The sequence below is a fragment of the Oculina patagonica genome, chromosome 2 (assembly GCF_052425735.1).
Source record: "Oculina patagonica isolate OP01 chromosome 2, crgOcupat, whole genome shotgun sequence".
In the NCBI taxonomy this organism is placed as follows: Eukaryota; Metazoa; Cnidaria; class Anthozoa; order Scleractinia; family Oculinidae; genus Oculina; species Oculina patagonica.
The window spans coordinates 4669767-4681117 of record NC_135759.1 but is presented as its reverse complement, the minus strand read 5'-3'; the positions used below and the strand labels follow the sequence as shown (position 1 = coordinate 4681117).

The 11351-nt window shown below is 38.4% G+C and overlaps 2 protein-coding genes across 2 annotated transcripts; both read right to left on the bottom strand.

Moving 5' to 3' along the window:
- Nucleotides 1-1238: 1238 nt before the first annotated feature.
- Nucleotides 1239-5522, bottom strand: LOC144642725 (uncharacterized). The gene is made up of 4 exons (XM_078501772.1): nt 4226-5522; nt 2568-4105; nt 2052-2096; nt 1239-1800 (listed from the first exon to the last, which is right to left on the bottom strand). The coding sequence occupies exons 1-3, from the start codon at nt 5501-5503 to the stop codon at nt 2060-2062; spliced, it is 2853 nt and encodes a 950-aa protein (XP_078357898.1). The 5' UTR covers nt 5504-5522; the 3' UTR covers nt 1239-1800; nt 2052-2059.
- A 3886-nt stretch (nt 5523-9408) lies between these two features.
- LOC144640780 (tetratricopeptide repeat protein 4-like) lies at nt 9409-10385 on the bottom strand. The gene is made up of 4 exons (XM_078499856.1): nt 10325-10385; nt 10019-10180; nt 9856-9933; nt 9409-9539 (listed from the first exon to the last, which is right to left on the bottom strand). Exons 1-4 carry the CDS (start codon nt 10383-10385, stop codon nt 9409-9411), a joined length of 432 nt encoding a protein of 143 aa, XP_078355982.1.
- Between the last annotated feature and the right edge of the window lie 966 nt (nt 10386-11351).

Here is an 11351-nt window from a genome sequence, read left to right as displayed (position 1 = left end):
CTCGCATCGAAATGCGTGCGACCATTCACTCCACAGGTGTGCGGGCTAGCTTTGGTTTTCTCTTGATATTCCACAAGGAATAAAAGGAAAGTTCGCACCATAACTAAATCTTTGTGGACAGAAGGGGTCTTTTAGCTTGAAGAATTAATTACCTTTGGCTGGTTTTAGAGTCCTGTGTTCTGTATGGAAAAAAAATATGAACAAAAAAAATGATTTAATTTCATTTGACTCTTAACCAGTTTTCGGACGAGAGACTTTGATATACAGTAAAAACCCGCGTATAAGAACCTAACATTTAAGAACCTGTTAGGCTAAAATTTCATTTTTAAGCACCCTTCACATAAGAACCATTTTAGGCTAAAATTCTACAACAGGTTCTTATTTTCAAAAATAAAAAGAGGAACTTTGACATTTTATCATGTTATGTTGTTTTGTATACAAGATGTATTGGGAATTATAGTGAAGGTTACAGTATAGGTTTGATTTTAACAAAATCGGATTAAAATAGTATAGTATTTTGCTTACCAAAGCCTCCAAGAATACTGTTATTGGACATTAAAGACCAGATCATTAAAAAATTCTACTTTATTTCTTGAACAAAAGTTAAGAACCTAATTAAGAACCTAGTTAGCCTAATTTTACACTAAATATCATTTATATAAGAACCTGTTTAGGCTAACTTGAAAAAACCTAGGTTATTATATGCGGGTTTTCACTGTAGGCAACTTTGTCAATGGCAGGTACATTGATTATTGTTTATTATAGAAATGGCTGAGAGTACTGGTTCGATTTTGCTGTAGAGAACATGTTATTTATTAAAATTACCTAAAGGTTCCTTTTTTCTGCACCCAACTTAATTTAGCGAATTTAACAATTTCATGAAAAGTCACCATTTAAAAGTACTTGCTAAAAATCAATTAAAGTTTCAGTTGAAAACACCAAGTTATCTGGAGAATCGGACGTCAATTCTTAGACTTATTTTGGTTATTTGAACCTAGTCACTAAATCTTGCAAAATTCAAATCCCTTAATTTAATTGTCGCTAAAGTTAGAAACCTTAAGGTATATATTAGGTGTTACCAGTGCCTTCAAATATTAAAGAATTCTCTTCATTGATTGCTTTGTATTTTATTTCTAAAATTCAGTAAAATACAAAGTTGACTGTTTTGGACACCGATAAATTATGGTACATAGCGAGTACAATTAATTTTGTGCTACAACTTAAAGTGAAATTACTAAAAGTCATCCCTTTTAGGCCTGGTTGGTTACGCATCGTGAAGAACGGTGAGCAGTGGCAAAGGAAAATGATAAAAATTACAATGTTTGAGTCGCTCATTTGGGAATTGACTTCCACAACTCCTCAACTTGTAATTACTTCCTTTTACCTACCCAAAGGGTAAATAAAAATTTCTTAGGATGTCCAACTGTGCAATAGCTTAACACAGTTTTAAGTACACCAGTAAAACGAAAAGCTAAAATTACCTATTTGAATTGTGTTTTCGTGAAAACTTCCTTATTATTTCTCGTATTCTACTTGCAAATAGCCTTCTCTGTTGTGTCGACCACAGACAAATTGCTGAGAAGTAGTATGATAATCGAAACAGCATATCATCCATTTTTTCCTCTAAATAACTTGCATATTTTGATTTACTGTAGGTATGTGTTTATGTGTTATATCGTGAAAAATATCTAAGCAGAAGTCAACACCACATGGAACACCATTTACAGGCACTAAAACTGCGGGTCTTGTGTTCATCGCATGCCGAGTTTTATTTCACTTCACCTTGTACTTCATGAGCAACTAGCAAGAAACCAGAAATAAAGAGTAACATTGAGAAACATCAAAGATTAGCGCAGCAGTCCAATTAATTCTAACTGTACAATGCGGGTAAAAGAAAATAGGGGATGCAACAAAGACACCATTGAAAGTCTTTTATTATTTCTTGATCAGCGACCCGATGACAACAGCAAAAAGCAATAGCAATAAGTTATTTTATGCCGAAACGTTAATTTAATTGATGTCTATCACTAGGTGGCAATATCACAACTTACCTATGACGTCAAGTGCCCTCCTCAGATGGCTGCAACTCGGGTGTCCTAAAAATAAATTAAAATGAGAACCTGTTCATAATTTGTATCTCATTGTTAGGAAACACTTGTTTTGTAGAATGAAGTGATGTTGGAGTATTGTTTTTCTCCAGGATGGGATGTTAGTCCAACACAGGCTATCCTCGGCATTTTTTCAGTTTTCTCCGACAATTTACCGGTACCTATTTGCACTTCTTGATGGAAAGAGAAAGAAACTAAACGAACACGGCACAATATTGAAAATGATAATGTGAAAGCATTATTTTATTCTATTCCTTTTTAGGGGAAAATATGAACTCACAATTGCCCTTGCTCAGTTGGCAGAGCATCGCACCGGTATCGCTGAGGTTAGGGGTTAAATCGAGTTTTTCAGGATTCTTTGTTCTTTGCAAATTTTTTTATTTGCAAATTCACTGTGAGGATAATTCCTTTACTTTACATTACACATATTATCTACGTATTACAAAGTAAGATGTGTACCTGCTTTCAGAACCAAAATCCAACGTGACGTCATCCCCAATCAGTACAAATGGAGCCCAGAGCCTCAAAGCACTGAAGTCTTCAGATTCTCGCATCCATTTCATGGCTTGGTTAAGAGACTTACTAGCACTTTCTCCTGTCACCAGATGTTGGTAGAACTGCTCCATAAATTTAAGTGTAGCTTCGTCATCAATCGCCCACAGTGATGCCAGTACAGAACGAGCACCGGCACCCAGAAAAGCACGTGCAATGCCAACCACTCCCTCGGCCTTAATATCTCCTCGACCGCTATGACAACAGCTTAAGACAACCAGTTTTGCTTTCAGATTTGCATGTTTTACATCTTCCATTGTTAAAAGATAGTCCTTCTCCTTTGGTCTCTTGTACTGTGTGGGATTAGGAGAGAGAAGGATTTCACCGGTTTCAGCTTTTCCATGCGCTGCGATGTGTACTAAAGCAACCGAGCTCAGTCTGCTCAACACCTCAGCTTTGGTTGCTCTTTTGTCGGTGAGGGGTTTGATTTTAAGAATCTCGCCAATCATTTCTACCTCCTCTTTGGCATTCGGAAGCTGGTTAGGTGATTTTCCTTTGATGCGAACACTGCCCAACCACGGATCTCCAACAAGCAGTGCGCCATTGGTACTGTGGTACTGCTCTGGACACTCAGCCATCACCTGTAGACTTGTCAAAGTCGGAATGAGTCGAATTGTGAATGTTTCAGACAAGTACCTGGAATGTTGATCCATGAATGCAGCAAACGAAGAAAAGAACAGTGGACCGTCAGGGACAATGATTACGTCATCTCCATTAATCAAATCTGCAATCGGACTAATTATCAGGTCGTACAACAGTTGCAAGGGTCCACCGTCGTAGTCTGACGGCATTGACCCTTTGTCATCAGATTTCTGATCAGCACACTTTTCAGTGACCATTGACTCATCCAAGGAACGATTTTCGCACTTGATACTTTTAAGAACACCAATTTCCGAGTAGGCTTCTTCATTCAAGGACAAAACAGTAGTTGTGGCGTTCTCTTTGAGATGCCTTGCATCGAATTTTTTGTTAACAAAATGAGGCTCTTTTCCTTTTTGTAGGATCCAAAAGTTGATTGCCTTTGTGCCAACTGCTAGAAAGACTGTTTGTGACGAAATGTAATTTAGAATGTTTGCGATTGTCCCCATCTTCTCACTTGATCCACGCGGTTGCAGTTTTAAACTATATTGTGACTCCATGAGTTCCATCAAAGCTTGTCCACGTCCTTGTTCAGCTGTACGAAGAGCTTGATCTATTTTGTCTTGCTGCAACTGAATCATCCATAAACATGTACACCGGTCTTTGTAATAGTGCCGAAGGCTAATTTTCCATTCATCTTTGGACTGAAGAAGGTCTCCGATGTCATCAAGCACTCTTACACTGGATTTGTAAAATTCTTCTGCCTTACACAAGTCGCCGAGAGAGTAATACGCTCTGCCAAGATTGCTATAAGCTATTCCTTCAGCAGATCTGTCTTCTACATCTTTAGCAATAGTGAGATGTAGCTGGTGGTATTCAATGGCTCTCTTGAAATCACCTAGTTGACAATAAGCAACACCAAGATTGCCACATGCATTTCCTTCTACAGCCTTCTCTCCTACTTCTTTGGCAATACTAAGATTTACCTGGTGATACTCTATGGCTTTTTTGTAATTGCCAAGAGAGTGATAAGCATTGCCAAGATTGCCAAATGCGTGGCCTTCTCCAGCTCTGTCGCCTACTTCTTTGGCAATGCAGAGATCCTGCTGGTGGTACTCTATTGCTTTCTGGTAGTCACTCAGACCGCAATGGGCAACGCCAAGATTGGCATACGCACGGCCTTCTCCAGCTCTATCCCCCACTTCTATAGCAATACGGAGATGTTGTTGGTGATGCTCTATGGCCTTTTTGACATCCCCCAGTTTGCGATACGCAGTGCCAAGATTTGCATGCGTAGAGCCTTCTCCACATCTGTCTCCTACTTCTTTGGCAATGCTAAGATCTAGCTGATGGTACTCTATAGCCTTTTTAAAATCACCCAGGTTACCATAAGCAATGCCAAGACCACCATACGCACCTCCTTCTAAATGTCTGTCTCCCACCTCTTTTGCAATATTCAGACGTAACTGGTGATAATAAATGGCTTTTTTGAAATCACCGAGGGCATCATACGCATTGCCAAGATTTCCATATGCACACCCCTGTCCAGCTTTGTTGCCCAATTCTTCAGTGATACTTAGATGCAGCTGGTGGTATTCTATGGCTTTTTTAAACTCACCCAGACATTCATTAGCAATGCCAAGATTGGCGTTGGCACGTCCTATTCCAGCTTTGTCTCCCACCTCTTTGGAAATAGCGAGATCTTGCAAGTGACACTTCATCGCGTTTTTGATATCACCAAGAGAGTAATATGAATTTCCAAGATTTGCATACGCACCCCCTTCTTCAGCTCTGTTTTCCATTTCTTTAACAATACTGAGACGTTGCAGGTTGTACTCTACAGCTTTGTGAAATTCGCCCAGTTTACGATAAGCGTTGCCAAGGTTGCCATACGCACTACCTTCTCCATCTCTGTCTTTCATCTCTTTTGCAATATTGAGATGTAGCTGATGGTACTCTAGGGCTTTTCTGAAATCACCCAGATTACGATACGCGCATCCAAGATTGCCACATGTACTTCCTTCTCCAGCCCTATCTCCTACTTCTTTAGCAATACTGAGATGTAGCAGATGGTACTCGATGGCTCTTTTAAAATCACTTAATTTATGATAAACAAGGGCAAGGTTGGAATATGCGATTCCTTCCCCAGCTCTGTCTTCCACCTCTTTGACGATACTAAGATGAAGATTGTGATACTCTAATGCTTTTTTGAAATTATTAAGATAATAGCATTTCATGCCAAGACTGCGATACATATGTCCCATTGTTGCTCTGTGGCGTACTTCCTTTTCAATGTTCTCCTGGATGGATTTCTAAGAATAAAAAATCCTACCGATTAGTACTCTCCTCGAGGTGCGATTAGTACTCTCCTCTAGTTGTAACATTTTGTTAGGCCTTGAGTGGTCTAAATCCGACCTGCATATTCGATTAAAATGACATGGCATGTTTAAGATACAAGAAAGCTCAGGAAATGTTGTTAGCAGAACCTTCAAACAATTCTGATGGGCCAACCCCTGTCTTCCTGGCGTTTATGCAAAAAGTCAAATCATGTGCAATTTTGATATCCACTGTCTTTTTTTGGTCCTCTACCATTTTAAGAGGTTTTTGGTTACGTTATTTTAATTTTCGCTGCATGATATAATGAAGAGTCTCACACATTCAAACGGTTCTAAATTTAGTAATCCTTCAACTTCCATATGACGAAACTCAAAATCCCTTAAAACATATTAATAGGTCTGGGCCAAACATTTTTGTGACAAGCACGATATTACATGAACATGCTGAGATGGTAGAATACCAATAGTGTCCTTTTTAACAATTATTTTTTTAGAATACTTTCCTCCCCCGCAAATCAAAACGCTCGTACTGGCCAAAAATAATGTCAGTTTAATTTTACTAATAAACTGTACAATATACCTTTTCTTCCACAGCTTCAGCTTCTGAATTATTTTCATCAATTCTTATGTTTGGGATTGCTGCCCTTAATTCTAACAACGTCTTGTTCTCGTGCTCGGTCTGCTCGAAGTTAAGTATTAACAACGAAAATAATACCAAGGTTTACTTTGAAAACGTTCAATAGAATACGCATTAAGCTTATCAACTGATCAAGATCAGTTATGATAACTACCTTTACTTAGCAGACGTCGTTACTGATTGTAGTTGCATAAATTATTTGTCATGCGACTCTTTTTGCAGACACTGCATACATGAAACGCGTTCGTTGTAGTATTTTAAAAGGTAAGCTTGGGTTATTTGTCTCTCTCGATGGACAGTTTAAAAAACTATTAAAACTTAACAGACGACAAAGCCTACTAGGTTATGCATTTGCGATTTCTGGATGAGCAAAAAACAAACTCGATGGGAGTCTTGGGGCCAATTCGCACTAGCGGACACATTAATTCTTTGTAACAATTGGTAGATTTCATCATTAACGTGTGACTTGTTACAGAAAACAAGTGCGAACGCATTTTTTAAGACCTAGAATTTGTCCAACATTTCAAGAAAACAAAGAAGCAGCTGTCTTATGATTGGCTCGCGTTGCACGCGCGATACATTTTGTCAAACATTCGCAAAAACAAGTGCGAACGACTTGTTGGACAAGGGCAAATTTTGTCAAAACGGACAAATCATCAAAGGGGGCGATGTCTTGCCTCAAGGCAGGACAATTCATGACAAGTCGCATTCCCACGCCCCTCGTAATGCCAGATAACAATACGTTGTTGATTGGCTATTTTGTTTGGCCCAAATTGCACCGAAAAACAACACGCACTCAAAAATTGTTGGGATAGTATGGACGGTGATGTAGCTCTCACTATCATAATTCAGCCACAAAATCCTTCCGCGATAGGCAAGGTACGTTGTTCATTGGCTATTGTGTTTGGCCCAAATTGCACCGAAAAACAACACGCACTCAAAAATTGTTGGGATAGTATGGACGGTGATGTAGCTCTCACTATCATAATTCAGCCGCAAAATCTTTCCGCGATAGGCAAGGCATATTTATAAGTGAACTGTTTCGGGTTAATGTAAGAATAAGAAAAGAATCTTGAGACGAATCATTATTCTACTGCATGAGAACATGCGTACTTTAAATGCGAATTGTTTTAGAATTTTTTACCGTGTTGTACTGCATATTTGATGTTTGCACAAGACGGCCGTGCTGCATGAGAAATGTACAGGGATGCGAGAAGCACGTGCAAATATAATTATACCTTTTGTTCTCTTCAAGATGTCTCTGACTTGTGGCGACAATTTTGTCTTTGTCAAAAATGTCATGACATTTTAAACTTGTCCGCTAGTGCGAATCGGCCTTTAGTCTTTAGCAAAGGAAACTTTCTTAAACGCCGACGAATGTGCTTTATGAAAATAGAAAATGCCACGGCGTTGGAATGTTTTCTCGGGGGAGGAGGGACGCACCTATCGTGTTGTAATTTGAGTAAACTGTTTTAATATTTGCTTTTATTCCTGCCGCAGGGGTAATGCCAGATAACAATACGTTGTTGATTGGCTATTTTGTTTGGCCCAAATTGCACCGAAAAACAACACGCACTCAAAAATTGTTGGGATAGTATGGACGGTGATGTAGCTCTCACTATCATAATTCAGCCACAAAATCCTTCCGCGATAGGCAAGGTACGTTGTTGATTGGCTATTGTGTTTGGCCCTGTAGCAGGGGTAGGGCTTTGACCACTCTGTTGGCATACAAATTTATATATTTTTATTCGCGGTGATTATCAATAGTTTTGCTGTTAAAGTTCTACATTGTTGTCTCTCGCTTCTACGTTTTAGAATTCAAGTCGATTCAAGTCGAGTAGTTTAACGTGTTTAATCATTACAAACAATCTTATTTAATTTCTTAAATTTCAATAGAGTTATGATAATTTTCTTAGTACCGAAACGTGATCTGTACAACGACCAGGTTGTTACTTAGCAACGTACACGTGCCAGAACATGCGACTAATTCATGCACATGTTCTTGCAACAATTTGAATTTTGTTTTGCAAGCTGGAAACGTTTCTCGTGGGAAAATTTCCAGGCCCTAATCCCTTTTCTTTTCATTCCAGATCGACTTGATTACTTTTCGTAAACAACTATTGTTTCACTTAATCTAGCTAAACTAAACAGTTAATGTTTTTGTGTTCGCCCAACAGTCAAGTAACGACCTGGTCACTATTTTTAATTACTATCATTTATGTTCTTAAGTGTTCCTAACTTAGTTTAAGTTAATTCTGGACACTCTGGTCTTTTGACCAGCACGAACTGTGGAACTTTGATTCCATTCAACTCTATGAACAATAGATCACTTTAAATTAGTTTACTTAGTTACCTCCAAAATATTTACTTGTTACTTTTGGAACCTATTGTGGTATTGAATTAACATTTTGTATACAGACCACGTATCGAAGGAAAAACCCGCTTAGTTTCAGCAATGTCAGTGATTGGTATCAGAAAAACTTATATTTATGCTTCGCTTCTATCAACTGAACCAATCGGAAAACTGTACGTAATGTACATTAACCAATCACTGTACGTTCTGGAATTAAGGAGTGAACTCTTAAGCGTTGTTTTTAGCGTGTAAGCTCCAATTGAGAGCAAAACCAAAACCAGTAGAACTTGTGATTAAACTCATCAAGAAAACTAGCAAGAGTCCCCCTTCAAACAGAGATACTCCCAAAAGTACCGCGCAACAACTCAAAGTGTCAGAGTAACGTCAATTATTTTAATACCTGATAACTGATAACCGTTTAAGGCAACTTGTCTAGAACGTCTACGCCAACGGCAAACTTTATAAGAAGAACAAACAGATCTCAGAAATGCTTGATTCCGGTAATACAACTTTCCTTTTCGACTTCATTATTATGGTACAAACTTTAGTGAGCTCAATTTGGTTATTCAACGCGATCGTTAGGATCTTTGTGTTTTGTTGACAAATACATGGGCTTGTTCTTCATACCTACACTTGATCTAGTGTTTTAGATAACTGCATTAGCCTACCGAGGGTCTAACCCTTTCATAAATTTTACCTTAGAGTATATACTTATAGAAACAGAGTTAGAATAAATAAAATGATTGTACTGTAAGTAACAGAAACCTTAAAAAATTACATCGAGATGAAAACCACGTACAGCAACAACATCGATCATACAAAAAGTGTTAAAATGTTATTACTTTAATTTATGTTTCGTAATTTGTAATAGTAATTGGACTGGGGGAGTACAGTTTTAAAGGATACTGCTAATCCTTCATCGCACCATTTGATGGCTTCTTCAGTCTGATTCAGCTTAACACAAGCACTCGCTCCTGAAAGAGCCACAAAGGAGACAATTTAGTTATTTGTAGTAAGGTCTCGGACGCAAACGTTAGGTGATCAATGGCAATTACGGATTCCTTCCTAGCTCAGTCGGACCATTAAAAGTTTTCCCTCGCTGAAATGTTAATTTCTGAATTATGTGCATCAGTTACATGCATTCCTTGATCTATAATGTGTTCAGTTATATATAAGTGCGAGCCATACCGTGATAATGTGAATGACTAAATAAAGCACGCCCACTGAATGTATGACAAAACGTGATCGTACTATGGGCTAATTCACTTGATTAAAATGACCACTCCTTACCTCTTTCAACTGCCTTTATGAAGTTTGGCTGGAATTTTCTCGCGGCCTCTGCATCTTTCAGGGATTCTTGGTAATTTCCTATCATTGAAATAAACATTTTGCTGTGAATATATGTTTCAAATTACGGAAACTTAACACACCAAACCAAAGAATTAATTCTCACCTAAGTGGTAATAAGCTGTAGCTCTGTTTGTGAACAATACTGCATTAAGATTTTCATCCTTACAGTTCACTTTGATTCCTTCAGTGTACTTCTCAATGGCCTTCACAAAGTCTCCTTTTCCGTGTTCGCTTTCGCCTTCATTGTTGTAGACCTCCGCAATTGCTAAACGAAACAAAATGAAAATACAATACTACTTTAAATTCTTGTTTGAAAGGTTTAAATTACGAGCCAGTCTTATAATTAGGTTAAGATTTTAATTACCTTTCTTAACCTACTTACACTTTTCAATTTTTAGTGTTTTCATACCTCTTAACTTCTTGTCATCAAAGTCTAGTGTTGGAGCTGGAGGCGGTGTGACGTCACTCATACTAATAGCAGGCCTTGGAAATTCCTTGCTGTGATTGGTCAAGAAATTTCGGGTTGATTTATCTTAGCCATTTGCTGTTAGGAGCAAATCAGAGTATTGATAGGGGTCATTGAGAATTCTAAGAGTAGTTTTCTAGACTGTACCAAGAGACGACGTTATAAAGGAAAAGGCACAAGGCTTCCACCCTGCGAGAAGAGCCTCTTTTAACTTCCCTGCGGTTGAGATTTGGGAAGTATATCAGTGGAAAAGAAAGGTCTCTGCTCGCAGGGTGCAAGGCTTCCTGCCCGTTATAAAGTCGACTGTGACGGCAGAAAAAACTCAAGAACAACGCGCGCGCAATCGTGTTCTATCCGCAGCAACGAGTAGAAAACAACGAGAAAACTAATCAGATTCACGGATTCCCAATATAGCAGGCTGAGTGGCTAGCTACAAAGTAGCGGCAGAACCATGAAAACAAGCATTACTTTATTTCCCGCCCTGATTAAAAAAATGCAGATTTTAAATACTCGTCACGGGACACGCAATTTCATTTCCCTCTCTCGTGCTATACCGAAAAAAGAGGCTTTTTCAGTTAATTTGATTTGATTGCTTTTACGTTTCTCATTGGAACACTTTTCCGACAGTGTCCGTTTGAGGCGATTGATCAATATCAGGGATTTTTCTGCTTTTTAATTAAAAGTACTAAAATTGGCGAAGTACTCTCGCTCGTACACGAAATGCGCCTACAACGTCAAAATGAAGATATAAAGTAAATTGTTGTTGAAGGAAGTTGGGAGCTGTTATTAGTTTTTAGATGTTTCTTCAGCCGGGCCACAAGGGCAGAACTTGAAAAAGTCAGCCTAACTTTTTCAAGTTGAGATCTAATGTTCCTGATGGCATCACAATGATATCACTTATTTCTAGCTTCAGTACACTGACATAGTAATTTTTTTAAAAAACTGGACCACTATTTATAGGTTTCCGTAC